Source organism: Gobius niger (assembly GCF_951799975.1).
Source record: "Gobius niger genome assembly, chromosome: 1".
Lineage (NCBI taxonomy): Eukaryota > Metazoa > Chordata > Actinopteri > Gobiiformes > Gobiidae > Gobius > Gobius niger.
This window is the reverse complement of record NC_136852.1, coordinates 9,371,469-9,395,779: the sequence shown is the minus strand read 5'-3', so window position 1 is coordinate 9,395,779 and position 24,311 is coordinate 9,371,469. Positions and strand designations below refer to the sequence as shown.

The 24,311-nt window shown below is 38.5% G+C and overlaps 1 protein-coding gene across 1 annotated transcript in view; it reads right to left on the bottom strand.

Moving 5' to 3' along the window:
* Positions 1 to 19,971, bottom strand: part of golim4a (golgi integral membrane protein 4a) — a 29,140-nt gene extending 9,169 nt beyond the window's left edge. The window contains exons 1-7 of the mRNA XM_079574220.1: positions 19,492 to 19,971; positions 6,643 to 6,717; positions 5,559 to 5,608; positions 5,417 to 5,470; positions 4,123 to 4,273; positions 1,640 to 1,722; positions 1,475 to 1,558 (exon numbers count right to left, since the gene is read on the bottom strand). Coding sequence (XP_079430346.1) covers positions 1,475 to 1,558; positions 1,640 to 1,722; positions 4,123 to 4,273; positions 5,417 to 5,470; positions 5,559 to 5,608; positions 6,643 to 6,717; positions 19,492 to 19,678 — 684 coding nt within the window. The 5' untranslated portion in view covers positions 19,679 to 19,971. The remainder of the gene's footprint in view (positions 1 to 1,474; positions 1,559 to 1,639; positions 1,723 to 4,122; positions 4,274 to 5,416; positions 5,471 to 5,558; positions 5,609 to 6,642; positions 6,718 to 19,491) is intronic.
* Positions 19,972 to 24,311: the final 4,340 nt, after the last annotated feature.

The following is a 24,311-nucleotide window of genomic DNA, read 5'->3' as shown; positions in this document are numbered from 1 at the left end:
CATAAAAATGAGCAAAAATGACAGAAAAAACTGGGGCAAAAATAAGGAAAAATTTGAAAAATAAAAATATCTGGAAAAAAACATTGGTAAAAAGAAAAGAATGGGATCAAATAGGGAACAAATAAACAAAAGGGGGGGGAAAAGTCATTTATTTGCGCAGAAATGCTGTCGCTGGACCAACAGCATCAAAACTTGGATCTAAAGATATAAGATTTTTGTTCAGTACCCGCTTTCGAAACTTTTATTTCTTTGATGCCAGTAGTACTTAAACTGTTTTTTCCAATACCAGACTGGTATCGTTTAACAATACCCAGCCCTAGTTATTATTATTAGTCTAGTCGCCATCTTGTCTTAGATAAATGGCTTGAAATTACCTTGAATTAAAGGAATAGGCCACCATTTTTACAAACTGAGATACGCGCAGTAAAGTGAAGATGTTGCTGCACGGATGCCGAAGTTATTATTACGCCTTACAATATAGTTCCCCTTTTATCCTTTTATTTGTACAACTAAAATAAGACAAAAACCCTTGAAACGACACCGAGAATTCGAAGGCAAGAACAATCATTCTTCTTCCATTGACGATAAGAAATTAATAGGTCAAAATGAGCACAAATTCCAATAGCTCAAACACTTTTAAGTCATTTGTGTCTAAGATAATTTGGTATTTTTCCAGTGCAGATACTTGGGCTTCTTTTGACTTCATTCATTTCAATTAGAGATAATTCAAAGTTTTACAGTCTAGTCCTGATTCCATCCTGGTCTGGTCCTGGAGGATCGTATATTTCTATTAAAATGATCAACAATTTTTATTGAGGTGGAACTTGGAGTAAAAAAAAATGTGGACCACTGCCATAAATCATCTAAGGCGTAAAAATGTGTAATGACCTGGAAACGTCAATAGCGCCGTAATATATGATATCGTATTCAACAGGAAAATGCTAACGTGTCTCTTTCTTAATGTACCCGCTGTACAATCAGGCCTTTTGTGTGTCACCCACTAACCTTTCATTTAAACTCCGAGTACCCCAAACCTCAAGGTGATCACTTAACTCATTTTTTCAGTATTCAGTGGGGTGTTGTGTTCAAAATGAAGCTAAAATAGATACAAAAGGCATCTCTGGAATCGCCCATGTATGGTCAAGAGGGAAAACAATCTGGAGAAAAATCTAAACTTTCTCTAATTATTCAAAACACTTTAACAAATGCGAAGCCACGCCCCCTTCTATGACAAGATGCCGTCTGTATCTATACTCACAAATTCAAAACCTTGTACTGAGAACCATTGGAAACCTTAGAAAGTCCCTGTACTCCTAGTACTCACTGCAAGAAGGCATTTTACTCTTTGCTCTATTCTCCATTTACAACAAAAGACCTACTTCTCAGGATAAGTATAATCCCCACAAATGTTTCCCGACCAGGCCAAAAGGTTACATTCTAAACATTCTTTCTAAACCTCTCTTTCCTCTGTTACCTGAGCTGCCGCCAGCGCACTCTTGTGGTCTTCCAGTGTCAGTGCAAGCCGGTCATGAGACGACTTCAGTTCGTGATGCTGAACCTGGAGAAAATGTTTATGGTTTTATTCAATCTGCAGCATAATTAGTGGAGTTATTAAAATATAGATATGTATAATAGTCACCTGTGCATCCTGGAGCTGTGTGTGGATGTCATGGTGGGCCTTTCTTAGTTGCTTATTCTCCTCCCTTAGATTATACATGCTTTCTGAAATAGAAACACACAAGGTCAAACAGAAGCCTCGCCTTTAAGCATGAACATGGACACGTGTAATTTTACGTAGAGACACAAGATGGAGACAAAGAATCAAAGATGGATGCATGAATGAGCCATTGGAAGAGTGGAGAGTACCTCCAACATACCTGCAGAAGCTCATTTGAAAGAAAAATGAGTAAAACTAGTATAAGCACTTCATTTTACATATGATTTGGCCCTTTTTAAACTCTTAACCCCTGCCTTAACCAAGCACATTTTCTCCAGCTTTACCCAAATCTAAAAGTTTCTTGAAAAAAGCATCAAAACAGCGATAATGAGGATGAAATAAAACAAAACTGTGACAAAAATGCGACAAAAACAGGATTAAAAAGTGATGAAAATAAGTCACAAAAGAGCAACAAAAACATGCCTGAAAGGCAACAATAACACAATAAAAAAGCGACAAAGACACGACTACAAAGTGACAAAAACTTGACGAAAATGTGACCAAAAAGAAAAACAAACAGACAAAAAAGAGACAACAAAAAACAACAAAAATGTGACGGCGGCAACGCAACAAAACAGTTTTGTAGGTCTTCGCTTTCAAATGAGGCATTACTCTGTTCAGTCGAGAAGGTTTTAGATTTGGGTCAAGCCAAACTGGAGGATCCGCGCTCGATTAAGGTGGGGGGTAAGAGCTTAGGTTTAGTCCTTGTTAAGAGCTACTTTAATCATGGTTAGGGTTTTGAACCTAGTTCAGGACTGATTCAGCCCATGTTTTGACATTGATTAGTCCATCTATTTGAATCGAATTTACTGGAAATAAACTTAAAAAGGTCTCCTGAGATTTCATAGGAAGAAAACTGCTCAGAGTTCTGCTCATTAATATTAAAGGCACAACATGCAAGTTGGCCATTTTGTACTCACTACTGCCACCTCAGGTCATGCGTGTAACTGCACCTTCTACATTAAGCTCGTGCCTTTGTAAAGCAGCAGAGATCGTTAGAAAGTCGCTTGTGGGTTCCACTGGTGTCATTATTGAAAACCATTTTTGAAACGCTGCTAAATCGGCAGCACGGCGCTCATCAGGCGGACATGGAGCGGCGGACATGATTTTACGATTTAGCCATTTTCCACATCGTTTTTAAAAGTGTGAATGAATTGAATTCATTAGATTTATCGCCCAGCCCTAAGCAGGGGTAGGCAAGTTTGCTTGATGGAGGGTTGATTTTCTTTATTGTCAAAAGACCAAGGGTAAAGCACCACTTTCACTGTCTTATTTGTGTAGAGTTATTTCTCGAAATCATCTTTTGGGCCAGAGGGTTTTTATGCTGGAGGGCCTGAAGTTGCCTACTACTGATTTATACATGCGTTTCCAATGACATCATGCATAGTTCCGGTGGCCATTTTGAATACAGAACAGGTAAAAACAGTTAAAACACGTCCCCAGAGACGCACGTTTATGTGATATAACCAGAATGTGGCACAGACGTAGCAGCTCTCACTGTCGAGCTACAGCAGGATTTACTAAAAATCTGCTTCACTCTTCAGACTAAATGAACACATCAAAGAGGCAACAGAAAACCTTTCTATGTGATTTTTACATTTTGTCATGTCAACAGAGTCTCAATCTGAGTCAGTGTTTAAGGAGCTCAAGACATTAGCATGCTACCGGTTAGCAACTGTCATCAATCAGCTGTCAATGGCTTCAACACGATGAACACATGTGTGAATCACATCTATGAACACTGTGGAAATACTAGAGTAACAGGTCAGAGCTGAGCTGTTGAAGCTAAATGCTAACCGGTAGCATGCTAACCTCTTAAACACTGACTCACTGGTTTCTTCACATAAACGTGCGTCTCTGGGGACGTGTTTTACTGTTATCTTCTTGAGTGATGATTACGAGTACATAAAAATGCCACTGTCAATCAGTTGTCTTTCTTATAAAAGCTGAGTAGAGATATTGTTACATGTTGTAGTATTGCATAATTTTATTTCGGTAATCAAAATGGCCACCATAACAACAAAAGTCACATGACTGAAAAGCATGTATAGACTGGGTTTATCTCTGTTGAAACTGAGAGTGCGACATATTTTCTTTTTGCTTTGGGGGAAACGCTCAAGAAAAACTGGAATCCACAGTTTTAAATTTAGTGTCGCTAGCAGCACATGAATACATCCACAGAACTGAAGCTGAACATTATGAAAGATCAGGTAGGAGTATTTTTGTTAAAAGCACTTTCCAAATCAACCCTTTTGAGTTTTTGACAATGTGATAAAGTGACATCAGCACCGCCGTCAAAGCACACCTTCATCAGACTTGTTCAGATCTTTCCCAAATTATTAAATTGTCTTCACATGAAACACATTAATCCTAGGGTGGATTTGTAAAATAAGTTGTGGTTGTACCTTTGAGTTGTGAGACCTCCACCTCTCTGGCCTGGTGCAGTTTGTCGTATCGATCTTTGTGTTCGTCCAGGATCCGGTTGTGGTCGTCTCCCTCCAGCTGGTGCTTGTCCTGCAGGTCGTAGAACTGCTTCTTCAGGTCCTCGTGCTGGTTCTGGAAACAACAATGAACACTTTGAATTAGCTTCGACCAATCGCTAGGAGGACATTTTAGGCTCGAAATGGGGCTTTTGTGCGCATCAGCATTGATCATACACCTTTGAGTAATGAATAGAGCTGGGTGCCGTCAAACGATACCAGTTTAGTATTGGAGAAAAAAAAGGTTTAGGTACTACTGGTATCGAAAAAATCTAAGCAAGTACCGAAAGGAAATATAAAATCTTTATATTCAAGATTTTGATGCTGTTGGTCATAAAAATGTTCAAGAAAAAAAAGTGCAACAAGTTGAAAAAAAATATTGAAAAAAGGGGGGGAAATTTGGTACATTTAGGAAAAAAGGGTTGAAAAAAATAAATAAATAAAAATAAAAGGGAAAATACGTGGAAAAAAAATGGGAAAATTTGAGGCAAAATTGGGGGGAAAAATTGGCGGAAAAAAAATAAAATTTGGGGAAAATTTATGGCAAAAATATGGAACATTTTGGGAAGAAACGTGAGAAAAATTGGTTATAAATGGGGGGAAAATAAGAATATCTGGGAACGTGTTTTTTCTGCCCTTTTGTCGTTAAATAAAGTTTCTTGGTTGTTTCACCTCAAACAAATGATACAAATGTAAAAGAAATGGAATGGAAAGAAAAGGAATAAATGAACATTATTAATCTGTTTTATGGTTCTATATGACAAATAATTTAGCATAGGTATCGAAAAAAGAATCGTCGGGTATCGGTATCGAAAACCAAGTATTAAAATTAACGGTACCCAGCCCTAATAATGAATAATAAATTTAGCATTTAATTTCTTGCTTGTAACGCCCTCCGCAGAGACAAAAACAGGGATTAACATGGGTAAAAACTAAATACATGACAAGATATCAAGCTAATGACATGCTAACAAATCAATGTTGCGCTAAAAAAACACAATTTCAAAGCTAAATGGCTCAAAATGGGTCCAGTGATGCAAAACACTTTCAGATTCTGTCCTTTATGCAACAAAATCCAAGTATGAACAAAACTTCTCCAGATATGTTTATGATGAGAGAGCGTTGCAACATGGATTAAACTTTAAAGCTAAAAAAAAAGTAGATTTCGCATGAAGTGTTCCCTCTAAACTGAACAAACAATGAATGAACGGACCCCTACCTTCAACATCTGGTGTTGCACTTGTAAAGAGCTTAACCTGCTGTTGCCGTCTGTCTGTGTTGAACAAGGAAATAAAAACATGAGTGAGGTCACGGATGCAGCGTCAAGGAACAAGGGGATTAGAGTGTGGACAAAAACAAACCTTTTCCTTATTAAGGCTCTGCTGTGCTTCAAGTTTGTACACGAGGAAATCTAGGAGAAAAACAAACACATCGTTGCCACAGGTGACTTTTTATGCATTTACAACCATTCTATGTTTGTATATTGTTTACTTTGACATTGAATTACCAAATTACACCAAATGCCCTTCCTTGCCCTTACACAGACACATGGAAGCTGGAAAGAAGCTTGATGATAATAATGAAGAAAGTTCATTGCCAGTTTTTGCACGGACAGATACAGAAGGCATCAGGTCATACAAGGGGGCGTGGCCTCACCGAGGGAGAGGGAAGTATGTTTTGGGAAACACAATTTTTCACTAATTTTTCACTCTTTTTATCACACACAAATAAAGTGAAGTCTAAAACAGGCCCATATGAATGTTTTTTCAAGGCAGATTGTTCAGTAGATGCAAACAAAACGGCAGTCATAGCCAGGGTTAGCATGTAGCTAAAATGAAGCATCATGTTAGCATTCTCAGTTATTTATGGGCCGTTGAACCATAGATATATATAAAGGCTAGATGTCTTAAGGCAGAGTCACTTCCGGCATAACGGGCGGCCATCTTGCCACAGGGAAGCTTTCGGACGAGCTCAAGTAAGTGAGTGATCAGCACGAACACAATTCCTCATATCTTGCTCAAATCTTCACGGATTTACAAATGGTTTGGTTTCTTACTAATGTGGCTATAATTCTGAATGCTGGAACATGTTGAAATAAAGATTTTCTTTTTTTTATTCATATGTATGCAGTGTCATGTAGCATGGCAAGTTTGGTGCAATTTTGTTGAAGGTTTTTTTTAGGGTTTTATGTAGGTTTTCTGGATGGCATGCAAATGTAACCATGGAGACAGTTCCTTCAGCAGTGAAAACCTACCAGAAAACCTTAAAAATTGATCCTGGAGTGTCCTAGGGGCCATTGGGATGGACAGTAAAGGTGCCCTGTTAACAAACTAATATGTTCCTGCATAAAAAAGTTCCATAGTGCACCTTTAAATATAACCATACACCAAAAAATACCACATGCATTTACAATTTGACATAAATATCTATCGCAGTACATCTCACCTTCTTTGGCTTTTTTATGTTCTATCCGCTCCTTCTGTAGAGACTTTTCCAGCCTGGATCTGTGCTCGTACACCACTGTGAACAGAACACACGAAGAGGAAACTAAAGGTCAGAAATCAGAACACATGCTTTGTTTTTAATCTATACAGTTTCCCTTTGACGATGACTAATGTGAAAAAGACAGACACGTAAATGTCCGCAGACTGGGATTCCTGCAGCTTCAAAGGTCCACAGAAAGATGAAACATTTCTCACCAAACCGACGACAAAGTAGTGCAGAGTAACGGCTCGTGTTACTATGCAGTTCTCCAGTGACCACCATTTACAAGGTGTGTGAAAGCTCTCCTAGACACATTTATTTTGGAAACGGCAGTAATTCTGTTTCAACGCTAATACTGTTTGTGAGTGCATAAAAGAATTCTAAAAAGCAGAGGAAGCAGCTTGGATTACAAATGTAGCCGTGAGTGGTTTTACTTTAGATAAACAGGGACATGACAGACAAAACAGTCAAGTTACAAAGGAAATATGCACAAGTCGGAGATTTAACTTTTGAATGGTTGAGTAATGAGCCACTGATAGTGATTAAACAATACAAGGGATTTAGGAAGTATGCATGCCCTCCTACTTCCATGTTTTTTTAAATATTGGAATCTGGTATCAGTAAATCCATTTTCTTGCAGAGGCAGCGATCGTAGCAGGGGCCAGTGTTAATTTTGACAACATATTTTAATTTAGTTTTAGTCTTCTCTCACATGAACAAAGCTCAGAGCTGTTCCTGTGGGAGCGAATTTGCATGATACGAGGCTCTTTCAGATTGTCAATAGAAGTTTGGATGATTTTAGTCTCTTCTTTTCATTTTTATTCAGTCTTATTTTAGTCGACTAAAATATCTGGACATTTTAGTCATAGTTTTAGTCTCATGAAAAACTTTTAATTTAGTTTTAGCCCAATTTTAGTCATCAAAAAGATCACTTTGACTAAAATTAAGACTAAATATTTCAGTTGACGAAATTAACACTGGCAGGGACACTAGACATTCTCTAGACCCAGGGTAGGCAAGTTCTTCATTGCCAAATCAACAAGGGCCGAACCTCAGCACTGAAGCCCAAAGTAAAGAATCATTTTCTGCAAATGCCAATGTTGGGCAGCATTATACTGTATGTGACGTAATGGGATGTTCTGCCAGGACCTATTCTTTTTTAAGACAGTATTTTCCACATTTTTACAGCAGGTGGGGTGGAACCACCCATTACATTTAGAAAATCAAACATTATTTTTTATGTGAGAACACTCGTAGCTTAGGGGTGTCCAAAGTGCGGCCCAAGGGCCAAATGTGACCCTCAGATCAATTTTTGGCAGCCCTCAGGCTTCTTGTTTTATTGCCACACATCGCCAGAGATGGTAATTTTCCTGCAATTTTAATAATTCCACACAATTAAAAACTAAAACATTTACAATAGACTGATCCCCCATTATGGTTCCAAGCCTAGATACAAGTGTGGGGAATGGTTTAAACCTCTCTTTAATACACGCAGATGAATGTTTGAATGCATTGACCATTGGACACCCCTGTGGCTGAGGAAAGCTGTACCATTTAAATCAAGCAGAGTATGTAGTGTGTTCATTATTACCAATCAAATGCACTTTGTAAAGAGTAAGAGCTCTCTTTACACATGTTGTTTTTGTTGAAAACCTTGTGCAGCTTCTGGTTGGGCCAAACAGTTACGATGGACAAATGAAGGCTATACAGATGTTTATTATTGGTAACGTATGAGTACGCTTTACTTTCATAATAAAGTAATGCAGTAACTTAATGAGCTGCTTTTCCAAAGGAGGAACGAGCTAACTTAAGGAGATACTCTTAAAAGTAACGTTACCCAGCTGGCTATTAGTAATCACTGTGGTATTTTGTAACAGGAAGTCACCTCTTACCAAGCCCCTAAAATGGTTCAGTTTCAAAAACCAATAATGTCGCGCAACGCTGTAAAGATAATCTACTAAAATCTGAATTGATAGTGCAGAGCGAGTTTCTGTAACGTTCTGCTTGAAAGCGTTGAATACAGTAAACTAGGGCACTATGTAAACTGATGATGGGGCTGTTTCTTGGTGCCAGCTCATCAGATTCTTTGGTTAACTGTAAGCACCACAATCTGCAACACGAGAAGGAAACGGGTGAAAGGCACCGGGCTCCAAAAAGGAAGCGCAGAAACTTTGCAAATCAAAATGTTTAATCTAAAACAAAATCTAAAAGTGTCTCGAAAAAAAGTGTCAAAAGAGCAACAAAATGAGATGAAAACAAGGATGAAAATGCAACAAAAGAGCGAGAAAAACGTGACAATGTGGCCAAATCCCAACAAAAAAAAGCAACAAAAAGAGCACCAGAAAACTGAGAAAATCACAACTGAAAAGCGACAACAGAGCAGCAAAAAGCTACGAAGAAGTGACAGAAAAGTGACAAACGAATGATGAAAATGGGGCAAAAATGTGATGAAAACGCAATAAAAAAGCAATGAAAAACAAAAGTCCAAACAGTGACGACAAGGCAGCAACAACACAAGGAAAATAATCAGTTTAGATGAGTTTTATAGGTCTTCACTGGTAACACTTTATTTACATTGTACCAAACTAAATGTAGTACAATGTAATGTGCTCTGTAACAATGTGTAATAACATGTACCTATGGGGTAGATACACAATGGAATCATATGTATTTGTAGTTTGTAGGTGCATAATGTAACAAGACATAACTCTAACCCTAACCTTAAGCCCTAACCTTAAGAGTCTTGTGTCCTATTACATTATGTACCTACAAAGTACTGAACTGGAGCAAATGCACTTGGCTAAGGCAGTGGTTAATGGGTGTCTCGATATAAGATGCTTTTTTGTCACATTTTAACTTGGAGAACGGACATCGTCCCCTCATGCCAACTATGATGCCATCATTAGTTCATCTGAGGTCACACCGTTTACACCCAGTTTTCAGACTTTCCGTAGCCTCAACGGGCCAGTAATGACGCAGAGAAAAAGAGGACAGCATAAACGCTTTCTCCTATGTTTAATTTAAAAAAAGCACTGAAAGCAGATCATTTCTATCTCGAAGCAGCAGAATTACCAGCCTCCTCAGCTTCTCCATCTCTTCCACTTCCACCACCAATGTCTAGGCCCTTCAGGAGGTTTTTTAACCCCCCAATTTTTCCTTGAGAAGGATACAGGCTCAATATAATGAATTATACGGATTACAGACACAAGTGAACCAACTCCAGATATATATTTGAAGAGGAAACACAAAAATAGCTTCCTTTAAAGTTAGGTTTCCAGAAAGTTGGCCTGGAAAAAGCGTCAATTAGATTTTCTGAGCTGCAGCAGCGAGAACAACTGTGCTCTGTATGAGGCCGATCTTTGCTGCTCCAATGGTTTACACTGCGCTGCTACTGTTCGCTTAGGAAGAGACCGTCCAATCAAACAAAGAAATACAGCCATCTCTGACAATGTTGTACATTTTAGATAACGTTAGCCCCTTAGGTCTGCATGCCTTCTGGTTGTACCACAGGAGTTAACAGTGTAATTGAAAACGTAACAGTTCAGTGCCTGAGAACAACGCTCTTTACATTCGACTGTCAAGGAAAAATAACTTCCTCAAGCAGCAGAAGAAGTGGACAGTGTATTTGTGCGATTTTCTATTCGGACCATACTGACCTCACGATGGAGAAAATACATATAGAACTGAACACATAAATAGAATAAAGAATATAGTATATGAATAGTATGAAATGTTTACTGGGTAATAGTGAAAGTATCATGTCACAATGTTTACAGTTAACAGATCTAATTATATGGATATTTCGTTCACAAATACAAGAATATTTTACTAATATTCTCTTGATCTACTAAGACACATTTCTATACACAATTTGGAATTTTAGAGGGCCGTTTCCCAAAAGCATTAGGGTTATTGATTTATTTTTTATTTTTTTTGAGTGTGAAAGGACCATCCAGAGGAAACCATAAACAAGCAAACTCCACACATCAGGCTGGGTACCTTTCAACAGTACTTGGTTCACAATACTGGTATCTGAGCCTTTTTGTACCTTTTCTGTGCGATTCATTTTCCAGAACTGTAAAACAGAGGGATAATGATTCCATTAAGAGACCATTTATTTCATAGAAACAAAAAGAAGAAGCGGATGTGTACAGTTAGAAAAATGGCTAGTCCGGGAGTCCATTAGCCTGATCAATGTATTTTTCCTATAGCCATTAGCATTAGCCACAAAACACCCCAATCCAGATTTCAGCGGTTCTCAACCCATCGACCACATTTAGGTAAAAGCCTGGTTAGAAATTATTAATGAATGTACAGACCTTTTGAGATTCGACTTTAGATACAAATTAGTAGGGCCCGACCGATATGGATTTTCAGGGTCCGACATGAAGGGGGTTGGCATGGCCGATAGTCGATATAAAGGCCGATATTTTAAGTAATTTAATTTGTTGTTTTTTAAAATCTCTCAAATAGCCTAAAGTTAAGCATTTATTATTATAGTAAAGGTTTATATTATAGATCTATTATCATTTTAAAGCTCTGACTGAGCGGGAAATCCCGTAGAGATCAGCCTTTTAATCGGCCGATTTTGGCCGATATTGAAAATATCCTAATGTCGGCCGAGAATATCGCCCACCAATATATCGGTCGGGCCTTACAAATTAGCATCTGAACGTGTGTTCTGCACTAAAAGCTTTTTGTGGAGTGAGATACACATCCAGTGGCCACAAAACTTAATCTTATAAGATGTTAATGATAAAGAAACCACAGAAATGATATAAACGCCATGAAAAGGATAAAACATACCTCCCCATAGGTTAGTATTGCAACTGATTTCCCGGCTCGGCTTCGGGATTTGATGGCAAACAGAATGTATAATATACATTCTGTTTGCCATCCTACAAATGCATATTATGCATTTGTAGGAACAGGCTCTGATAGTTAAAGGCCTTTCTGTGGTTTCTATGATTTATTTGAGCAAAACTACGAGTTTCTATGATTTATTTGAGCTGGGACAACCAAGTAACCCACAAGAAATCTTTTGTAGTTTTCAATACCTAATAAAGGTGAAAGCACTCATGCAAAAAAGGACAGGCCGACTAACATTAGAAGAATAACTCATTTTCCGAGATGAGAAATGATAAGGATTCTTTTCAAACTCATTCTTTACACTGACATTTTCAACACTTTCATATTGACATAGTTGTTCTTCAGTCACACAGTTTTATTGTGGTGCACGTACTCTCTCAAAGGCAGAGCGACTCGCCGATGCTCTTTCAGATTACTTCAGGAACTTTGTAACAGTATCTCACAACACTGCGTTTCAAAGCAAGCGAAAAGAAAGCAAGCTCGTAGAACAAAGAGAAAACACTTAGCGGACCATTTGCATCATTCTTTGATTCAGACTAACCGGCTCATTTTTATAGCCTTCTAAAAGCCCAGCGCAATCCATGTTTGGCAAGTCACGCTGAAGCAATCTGCCCATGTCTGAGGAAGGGAATGTCTGTCCAATCACATGTTCGGGGCTTTCACTGCTCAAAACACGCGAAATGTTAGACAACCCTTTTGAATGACAAGTGCCAGCCTGTGCTTTAAGCTGGCAACAGTGAATCAATACGGTCGGCTTCAAACTCCCCAAGGCTATGGCCCTCCTCTAAATATAGGACACGAGAAAGAGCAATCAACAGCTACTGCATCGGGGGGTATCAAGTCTCTCCGAAAGAGCCACGGCTTCACAATGAGAGGCTGGGTGTGGTGGAAGTTGGACAATATGACAGCGTTTTTGTGCTTTTGTTGCATTAGTAGAAACTTAAGCCTCATTATCAACTTTCAGCAAAGCGGTTCATGAAAAGCAAAGATGTGCGTGGAAAACACTTCTTTTTCCTAAGGTTTGATGACTTACAAATCATCTTTTATAATAGTTACAAAAAGTGACGGTGTTGACGATTTGGAGTGTTTTTGATGGTTTTTAATGGCCAATACTTGATTCACAATAACCTTTCAATAGAACAAGATTGCAAAAATGTTTTTTATCATGTCTAAATGTATATATATATTTTTGTTTAGATTAGTTTATTTGAGCAGCTACATTTTCCTAATTTACAAATACACATTAAACAGTCACAGATGCTCAAAAGGAGTAGGCTGAAGCAAGAAGCTTATGAGCGCCTACCCCACATTCAACATAATAAACATTTACGTTTATATGGGTTTATATGTGGTTAAAAAAACACTCCACGCCCATTCTTGCAAATGAACATTTTCACACAACAGAACAGTGACCGTCAAAAGTGGGTTTTCAGTGTGTTCAAAAAACATATTTTATGCCAACTCAGCTCAGAAATTAAAGTTGTAAAATAATAATTAATTGCTAGGGCTGGGACAAATGATCGTATTGCATCATATCGCAATATTTTGTGCTGTAATAATACTTTATCAAGTATAGCAATACTTTCAATACTTGTTGTTGGAGGCATTTTAATCCACTGCTTAGTTTTCCAGTAACAGTTAAACAGCACTTTGTTACACTTCATGTTAATGCACTTTTCAATCTTAACACCTCAATAAATGTCAAATGGCATTTGTTTATAAACTTTGGACACATGACAGTTTTCTTTTTACAAACATTAAAGCAGAACTAAGTAACTCATACCCCTAGAGGCCAAAAGCACCATTGCAGGTGTTGTAGCATTTTGCGTTTTTTTTTACTCATTAATTGTCCGTGAGAGTAAATACTACGCTGAAAGAAAAGACAAAGGGAGAGAGGGATATTGTACATCCAATTAAACAATGGAGATATTTTTTTTTCACTCAAACTTTGCTGTAAATACTGTTTAAGTGGCGCTAGCTTTGCCCGTTAGCCTGTTGGCTTCTTCCTCGTGGTTCTATTAGTGCGTATTGGTGGCTCCGACCCGGTGCAGGAAAATTGCATTTGTGGTTTTCCAGGGGGAGATGAAAGACCCCCAATCATCCCACTAACACTTGTATTACCCCCACAGGGACTACGAAAAGGATTTATTAAGGTAAACAAGTTACTTAGTATTGCTTTAAAGGGACTATAAGGAGTTTAAAAATGTTAAAATTAAGTATTTTCCTCCCCCTACATGTTCCAGCCATGTCCTAATGTGTAGAATGAGCTCAGACCTGTTCACCACAACTGCCTCTAAAATCCTGTACGGTCACTCAAAAATGTGTCACTTCGGCCCGAATTGCCGTCATGCATGAGCTTAATATAGAAGGTGCAGTTACACATATGGCCTGAGGTGGCAGTAGTGAGTATAAAATGGCGAACTTGCTTCCAGCCCCTTTAAGATAAGCATTTCGGATTGTGACTATTAGTTACACACTTCTTACTAATTATAAACAGTGCATCTCAAAAATGTCTTAACATGGGCAACTACAAAAAACAAATAAGCTCTTTGTTCAGGCTGGTCCCTTCAAATAAAAGGAGAGCCTTATCTGAAAGGCATCCTACATCAATAATGGCTGCGGGTTATACACCAGGGACTCTGCACTCACCAAACAACAACAATCTATCAAATCAGTGATAGTGTCGAAAATAATAATATTTTGCAATAACACACGACGCCATCATGTGTGTGGTCAGCTTAGTAACTCAAACATAAAGGCAGCTCTGTTACCCTTTAAAAACAAGACTCACATCCTGGATTTACTTTTGTGCTTCTTTTGTGTGGTAAAATGCCTTACTCTGTGGTCTCATACACTGATGTGGCCGCTCGAAAGGAGGCAGTTTAGTAACAAAAGGCGTCTGTTACAATCATTATAAGATATTCAAAGCTTGAGTTGACACAGGTATGATACGAGTCCTCTTGACTTGATAAAGGTGGAGGTGGGACAATTGCTAAACTAGGGGCCTGGCTCAGGATCTTTTATATTGTACGTATGTGTAATGTGGGCAAAGGTCTGATCTGAGTGGATGAGGCATATCAGCACATATCCACCTCTTAGTTTAAAATACACATTAGATCAGGTGTGACTTTGTCCTCAGTGCTCAGGCACCTTTTACAGGAAACTCATTTGAACAAGCCAAATGTCAAAAGCCCTACATTAAGTAAACCTGCTTGATATTAAATCAGCCTAAATATAGTTCCAGTGTAATTGTTTTGTTTTATCATTTTAGCGTTTCAAATAGCCAATTAAATTTGTAAAGGTACCTGATCCGCTTTGCCCAAATCTAAAAGCTTTTTGAATGGAGCCACAGTGTAATGCCTTATTTAAAAGCTAAGACGGACAAAAGAGATCCTAACTTTTTTGTCGCATTGACGCCACCTTTTTGGTCCCGTTTTTGTGACTCATTCATCACTTTTTTGTTGCTTTTCTGTTGTGTTTTTGTCGTTCTTTTTATTTTGTTATTGTTGCATTTCCAGCATGTTTTTGTTGCTTTTTTGTCACGTTTTCGTCACGTCTTTGTTGCGTTTTCATCCTTGTTATTTTGATGATATTATTGAAGACCTTTTAATGCCACAGAAAAAGCTTAAGAATGACAGTAAAGCTTTGGTTTGAAGTATTACATTTAGAAATATCCAGTGGTGGATAGTAAAAAGTAAAAAGTACAAGTACAAGAAAAAAGTATAAATTATAGGTACTTCAACTTTACTTAAGTACATTTTATGATGAATACTTTTTACTTTTACTTCACTACATTTTAGAGGGTTAAAAGTAAAAGTATTTTATTTTCAAAGTGACCTCTCTATGATGAACTGGTTTAGGCCCAGTTTTGACTTAAGTGGTTTACACCGGTAGACCTTGTTAAGATCTGGTGTAGACCTGGTTTAGACCTGGTTTAGAGCTGGTTTAGTTCCTGATTTTGACCTGAGTTAGTGGTTTAATCACATTTTAATCACCATAACTGCCTCTTAAGCTTAATATAGAAGCTGCAGTTACACATATGACCTGAGGTGGCAGTAGTGAGTATAAAAAGGACCAACTTGCATCTAGTCCCTTTAAGTAAAAATACTGACTACTTTTTCCATCACTGGAAATTTCCCACTTTAAATATAAACTACGATGAAATACAACCTACTTCGGGTTAAAAATAAAACATTCTTCTTTTTCTGGTACTTTCCGGCAGACTAGGTGCCTCCAGGCACATTGCTGCCTCTTAAGGTGAAATCCGGTACCACAACATCCACAACAGCCTGGCTACAAGGAAATCCAGGAGCGCTCTTATAGCAAAATCCTGGCCCTGGGAAGGACTTCGTAGTGACTGTAGACTGTAGACAGCTCAAAACAGTTCTGCTCGTTGGATTCTATACTCTGTGCAGTCAATAAGAAAGTGTTTGACAGTTTGATCTTGTTTGCAGTGTTGACACAACCCGTCTGGATGCTTCCCAATTTTAACAAGGCAACACCCAAGGCAACAATGCCCCAATCCAAGCCTGGTCGGGACTACCGCAGCTCTCCTGTCTTTCCCAGTGTACACTGATACTGACTTTGCAGATGGATTTAAAGAATCGTAATGGCGACCCTTAGTGTCGCTCTCCTAAAATAAATATTTACATTAGAGAAAATTAGAAAAATGCAAATAAGTGTACAGCTCCAAAATGTATTGTTTCTCTGTCATTTACTGAACAATGGGTCGATGTAGTAATTGTCGTGACAGCCCTAATGAGACGTATTTCTTCTATTGAGTGTTTAGGTTTATTTTTTATGTACATTTGTAGGTGGGAGGCATTAAAGTTGATCTTCAAAGCAGCTTACAAATGCTTCCTCCACTGGCATATGTTTCCCCAGCTGTTTTCAGTGACTGTATTTAAGATTTACCCCTCTGTACTGGTAAAGTGAGTCAGCAAACAGCTGTGTTTACACGTGTGTCATCACTCTGCAGTCAACAACAGTAAAAACTACTACTGAGGAATGTGGAAATCGAGATGTCATGTCGTCCCGGGGTCATCTGAGCTGCGGAGCATTCGGTTTGTGACCGACTCAAAATAATTAAACTTTGGTCAATCTAAATTATCGGCACGGGGCTTTTTAGCGGTCAGCTCTGCGGCCTCCTGTGGCAGTAACAGATCGATCTTTTTTAGAGGAGTTTGAACTTTAGGGAGGATAAAATGGAAACTATTTTGTGTTAAATGGTGCCGGAGTGGAGAGCTTCTGTTTGATGTGCAAGCTGAGGTAAAAGCTATAGCCTAGTTATTGATTGGCCGAAACATAAATTACTTTAGTGTGGAAAGATTCACCTACAGTTTTATGCTGGGGCTTCTGATTCATGTGAAATTACTTGTGTAAGCTTGCCTTCTTTTAGTTTGGCCAACTAAAGCACATAGGAGACTCACTTCAGACACGTGCTTTCCCTGTTACTCAGGGTGGGTACCCATAGTCAAAGGAACTCATGAGTAACATTTTGTAACATTACTAAAGTTAAAAAAGAAAAAAAGGTACTTGATTCAAGTGTAGGGCTGAGCAATACGTATATATCCTTGTCGTTATCAAAATATAAGTGATTATTTAGCCTTGTTTTTCCATTGTCTTGAGTCTTGTTTTGACATTACTGAAAAACACTGTTATTCATCTGTGATATGCTTTAGTAAAAATTACAGCAGTATTCATGATAGTTATTGAAAATTGCAATTTATTCTCATATTGTGCAGCTCAAACTACTTGAGAACTTAATGCACTTATAAAAACAAAACAATAATAAAGCAATACAAATTGAAAATAGTGTAAAAATTCAGATTTTCCAAAAAATATACCCATTAACATCAATGAAAAATGCAAAAAAAGGGAATGCCATTGCCATTTATTTAAGTGGATTAATACCTTAACCCCTGCCTTAAGTTAACCAAGCACATTTTCTCAATTTTTACACAAATCTAAAAGCTTCTCGACTGGAGCTTGCAATAGGCTAGTGTAACATCTCGTTTGAAAGCTAAGACCTGCAAAATGTATATGTAGCTTCTTCCGTTGTCATAGAATTTCTCTCACGTTTTCATTTCTTTTTTTCTCGCTCCTGTTCGCCACACTTTGTCTTTTTAGTGTAACCTAACTATGATCCAGCCATAACAATGTGACTAGGGCTGTCACAATAATTACTATAACGACTTATCTTTCAATAAATAACAGATAAACTATATTTTTGGGCTCAAAATTTATCGTCTATACATATATAAGCATTTCCCCCCTACTTTTTCTTTGTAAAACTTTGATTTCTAACTGAGTTACATTATACTTCATGTTTATAGCAGCTTATATAGTATTCCAGGATATGACGATGCACTTCTAGAACAAAGGTTTACAGTCATTTATACCAGTGGTTCTCAACCTGGGGATCGGGACCCCCAAGGGGGTCGCGAGACACATTTGGGGGGGTCGCCAGATCATGTAGATAAAATATACATACTTTTATTAGCGAATATTATAATATTTTATTGTCGCAAGTGTGTGCTATTGTACCAGAGTGCCATTATGTGTTCGTAATTTGATGAATTTTATTTTAGCCATTTGTTTTTTTCTTTGTTTTTTCAGAATTATGTAGGCTAATGTTCCAATTTCTCACGGTGTGACCCGGGCGGGGGGTCCCGAACCCTTTTAACTGTTATAATGGGGGTCGCGGCTCCAAAAGGTTGAGAACCACTGATTTATACGGCTGAGAGTTGACAGTATCTAGTATCAATACAGTCAATAATATCGTCTATCGCGATACTTTCCTGCCTCAATATATCGAACTTCAAATTTGTTATCGTGACAGGCCTAAATGTGACTAGGAGTGTGAAAATATATACATTTTCCGATGCATCGCGATATTTTGCGAGACGATATTATACGGATACCTTTTATTCCGATATCAATACTTTTGATGACATCATGCATAATAATGAGGCAGCAGTGCTCCACTGTTTTCACAGTCAATAGAGGCCAATAATGATCAAGAATTCAGTCCGGGCAGCAGGGGGCAGCACTACAGATTTAAGCACTTGGACCAAACACTGTCACACAAATAGATTACTTTTAATGATAGTTTTTATAATTATAAAGAAGATTAATTTGGGGTTTATTTCATCATTATTTAAAAATGGTTTCTTGTTTATTTAATTGTAAATGAAGTCACTGACAGATCTATAGACCCATTTTCAGTGTGTAAGTCAGGGATGATTTACAAAAGTGACACAAAGCACATGAAAAGAAATGTAAATGATAAATAATTTGTAGTATGTTAAAGGTTAAGCATGTTTTTTTTTTCTGCAATATATCGATTATCACAGTATCGGCGTATCGTGAGATAATCGTAAGCCATGTATCGTGTAGGCCTATCGCATCGAATCGTGAGCTACCCAGAGGTTCCAAAAAACAACTAACCTGATGAAAACAACCACTGAGGACGAAAACGTAACAACCATAATGAGGAGGAAGCTTAGATGAGTTTTATAGGTCTAAGCTTGCAAATGAGGCATTGCACTGACTGGCTCCAGGAGAGAAACTTTAAGATTTGGGTAAAGCCAAACTGAAGCAAATGTAGGCTAAAATGTTAAGGTGCGGGGTTAACAAAACGAAACAAGGGAGTGCAGGATGAAAATGCCTCCAAAAACATATAGCTATTGATATAATATCACGATACTTAATAAAGTGTCAATCCTCGCGCGCGATACGATATTTACACCGAATAAAAATATCTGTTTTAAAATGCTTAACTTTAGGCTATCCCATATTTATTGGGTGAAACGCTACGCAGTTTGACTCCAGGTAAGTTCGGCTGCTCCAAGAAGTGAGTAAAGCGCATGTACTCAGACTCACTTAACGTGGCTAACCAAGTACTAGCCCAAGATAGTAAACAAATCCCGCCGTGTTTACCTTGGAGCTGCGCCGAAAGCGACTCCTGATGCTGCTGATACTTGAGCGCCGTGGCCTCGGTCCTCCTCAGCTGCTTGTGCATCTCGTACGAAATCATGCCCCCGTACATCACCCCGCACACCAGCGTGAGCAGCAGCAGGCACTGGAAGATCCTCCGCTGCCTGCGCGAGCACACCCCGTTTCCCATGTTGGACCCCCTCCACCCGTCCCCGCCGCCGTCTGCGCCTCTCTGCCCCGTCGCTGCTGCTGCCCCCAAACTTCTTCTTCTCCTTCTCCCCTCGCAACTTTTCTTTCCGCGAAGGAGAGCGCGCTGCTATCCCCGTTCCCCGAGCATTCCCGCGGTAAAACCTGGTGTAATGTCACTCTCATTAGAGGGTTCACATTATTTTAGCATGTCCAGGATCTCCCACGACTCCCAGAGAGACTTCAAAGTAGAGTTTTTCGCCCTCTTCTCCTCGTCCAGAGCTGACAGACTTGCAGACCACACGCACAGGCAAACGCGTCACTTTCACAGCTCCTCGGGTCGCGCGGTCGGACTTTTCCCTCTGTTTTTTTTTTTAAGGTAAATCGCATTGAAAAGTGTAATCCCGAGTTGCAGCAGAGGCCTTAGCAGCACCTTTAACTTTAGTTACGTGCCAGCCCTGCAGTCGCCTTGCATCCAACTGTAGCGCGAGAGGAAGTTCCTCCCTGGCCCGCTCTGGTCCCACCCACCGGCCCACGCGCTGCAGCCACTGGAGGGCAGAGCGCTCCATCAACAGGCCCGCACACGGAAAGGTGGAGAGAAGTCAGTGGGTCGCGCTACTTTGAAATTATTTTTACTCGAGTAAAAGTAATTGAATGGGGGAAAACCTACTAGGCGTAAAGTCTGATTTGAAAGCATAGAAAAACATGGCAATTCAGATAGGCCTGTTTACAAAGGACAACCATTCTTATTATTATACCTACAACAGCCTAAATGAAGGGAAGTAGGCTATTAAAACCTCTTAACCCCCACCTGAACCGAGCATATTTACCAGCTTCTTGAAAAAAGCATCAAGGCAGCGAAAACGAGGATGAAAATACCACAAATAGTAACAAAAACATGACAAAAAAGCAAAAACAAAAAGAGCGACAAAAATGCAACAAAGTAGCAACTAAAGAGCAATAAAACACAATGTAAAAAAGCAACAAAACATGACGAAAACACAACAAAAAAAGGCCAAAAAGCAAGGTAGTAAAGCGATAAAGAAAGCAACAACAAATTACAAAAACAGGACAAAGAAAATGACTAAAATCAAACAAATATGCAACATAAAAGCGGCGACAACACAACAAAAAAAGTCATGCTGTATAAGCTCCAGTCAAGAGGCTTTTAGATTTGAGTAAAGCTGAACTGGAGAAAATGCTCTCAGTTAAGGCAGGGACAAACTAAGGCCCTGGGGCCAAATGCAGCCTGTCTAGACCTTCTATCCGGCCCACACACAAAACAAAACCCCAAATGCACCGGCTAAATACTGATATTTTCATAGAAATACAGAAAGGTAATAGATATGTGCTACTGCTTTGTTGTTGTTTGTTATACATATTTTAATGATGAGTCTATTATTCTCATGTAGCAGGTTAATAGTACAATTATAACCAACAGTTGCCTCTTTTACTTAAAATATTACTCAAGTAGAAGTAAATTCAGTAATGCATTATTGAGAAACTTAATGTATAGATTTATTTGTCGGCTCAACCACTGTGACAATATGATTATTATGAGCTTGACCAACATTAAAGTCAGTGCCACACACCACCAGTCTGAACTGTGGTGACACTGTTTACACATGTTTTTTTTTTTAACTCAACCTTGTGTCTGCAATAAAGGTTTGATGATGATGACAATGATGATGATAAAAAGCACTGTGTGTGATAAAATACTCTTGTATGTACAGCTACAAGACATGTAAATGGTCTCCACTTATATACTAGTGCTTTCCCACCTACATTAGGCACTCAAAGCGCTTTACAGTAAGGAACCAATCACCCATTTATATTCTTACACCAATGTACACATACACAGGAGGCAAGGTGGGTGAAGTGTCTTGCCCAAGGACACAACAACAGTGTGCTCTACCTTGTACACCACTGTCGCCCCGGTACAGTATCAGTTAAACCACTTAATCCATTCTCACCTATGGTCACGAGATCTGGATAATGACCGAGTGGACAAGATCCACGCATACAAGCGGTCGAAATGAGTTTAGCCCAGGCATCTGTTTTGGATACCTCCTGGTCATCAGGGAGGTGTCCCATTGGGAGGAGGCCCCCGGGAAGACCCAGGACGCACAGGGGGAGCAATGTCTCTGAGCTGACCTCGCTAGCCCCCCCACCCCCTGAACAGCTGGAGGAAGTGTGTGTGGAATCCGTGGATCGGGAAGTCTGGGCATCTCTGCTCAGAATACTGCCTCCACGACACAGCCCTGGATAAAGCAGAAGAAAATGAATGGATATGTAATTAAATTGAAAGATAAAACTCTTTCTGAAGAGGTCACGGTTTTGTTTTCTTTTGGATTGTGTCTATAGAACAATACTCAGTGACTATAATTACAATGAAGTCTTTTTTATTGAATCAATTTGCTCACTTATGAAAAAAACAACATCTACAAAAGCTGACATGAGGAAAACAAGTTAAGAACATACAGCCATATATATATTCCAAAATAACATTAGTAGTAAATACAAATAATGACTCCCGTGTAACAATGCATGCAATATATACAACTACAAACGTATCCTTCACTCACGATATTAAAATACAGATTATCAAAGTACTTTACATTGAAGATAAAAATGGCTGATGATAACATGGAGAGTGCAATTCTACTCACATTGCGTTGAAATGCGAGAATACCCTGTCCTTTAGAAGCCAAATTCAAATTCAAATTTATAGTAATGAAGCGTAAAGCACATCCAGCTGCCTGCGGGGGTTTCTACAGGTCGCCGCAGTTCAAATGTGATGCTTTTTAGTGCCATTTTTATACCCAAACTGTTTCTCTGGCCACGTCCGTTCCCCTCATGTGGCCGGGACATAAACAGTGCTCACTTTGGACAATGTGCCTCTTATGTGTCAGACTGAGTGCACATTTTTAAGGCAACAATCCTGTACAAAATCGTTTATAGGAAATTAAGTGCATGCACAAATGAGGTAGACACATTTAAGAAAATACAAGATGCTAAATAAAGTAAAGAGGTTACACAAAAGAAGTAGGGACTGAATAAGTGGCTCAAACACAAGCGTCCTTTCTTTGTAAATTGTTGGGGAAAATGTAAAAAGTACACCAAACTTTAAATGTTAAAGAGATGAAACTCATGGCAAAGACTCAGCTTGATAGCACAAAGCAGACGACTGTACAAATATGCAAAATCAAAACGGTCATGACGGCAATAAAGTAGTTTTATCTGCTTCAAAAAGGCACAGATGCAGAAGAGGTTATTACACAGTACTGCAGAGGTGGGCTGTAAGCAGTTATAATTATTTAAGCACATTTACTTGAGCAACTTTTTGAAGAATTGTACTTCAAGAGTCTTATCACTGTACTTTTACTTCAATTTAAGTAATGTTTCTTTGAAGTAACTCTTACTACAGACAGAGTAAGTAAATACAGCATCGCTTGAATGCCCAAATACTATAATTCTAATGTCTCACATGCATAAAATCATACAGAACAGAAGGAATGATGGGAAAGTTTTGGACAAATAATTTTTGAATTTTCATTAAACTTGAAAAGAAAGTCAAAATAGTCATAACAGTATCATTATTTAAGAAGTTTAGATTTAATGGCAGTTTTTAATCAAATGTTTTTAACATTCTGAAAATTATTTTTGACACAATTAATTTCAAGCAGTACTAAGTAACTCATCCCCCTAGAGGCCATAAGCGCCACTGCAGGTGACGTAGCATGTTGCAGTTTTTTACTCATTAATTGTCCGTGAGAGTAAATACTACGCAGACAGAAATGACAAAGGGAGAGAGGGATATTGTACATCCAATTGGAGATAGTTTTTTTCACTTAATCTTGGCTGTAAACACTGCTAAAGTGGCGCTAGCCCGTAGTTAGTTTTGCCCCGATAGCCTGTTAGCTTCTTCTTCGGGATTCTATTCCCCCAGAGGGACTATGAAAAGTATTTATTAAGGTAAACAAGTTACTTGGTTCTTCTTTTAAGTTCACATATCAAGCAAAGTATATTTTTTTGGTGCTTTTTAGTTTCAAAACCAACATTTCCTTGTCAAAGACATACCTGGAGAGGAATTTCACTACCTTGACGCAGTTCTGAAAAATCCTTGGCCAAAGCTGTTAAATAGCACTTCGTTCTGCACTTCCTGGAAACATTTGCGTAATTGTTAAAACCGAAAACTGTGGTCAACTTGTTAACATTTTTTAATAATTCCAACATTATTTTGGTTCGGAAATTTAGGCCGTAAATCAAACCCGAAAGTTAGTTTTTTAATAAGTTATTCCTACAGCTGCCAGCAGGAGGAGCCCCAGTCAAAGTCTTCACCAGCTCTAGCCTGTATCTCATAATAACAATCCTCCTATTCTTAGATACATAATTTCAAAGTATAAAACATAGAATATAAATCCTGAGGTACCCAAAATAATGTCTTTTGAGGCTATTTCTAATCCTCACAAGCATGATATGCCCACTTTCATGAGTTTTAGTACCACCTTTCTTGTATATTATCATATGAAGTGTTTCTTTTCACTATTGTTTTGGCGCATTAAATGGAAATGTCAGATTTTACGCTCAAACAGCCTTTTCACCATTACTTTTTTCCCTTATTTAAAATATGGGTC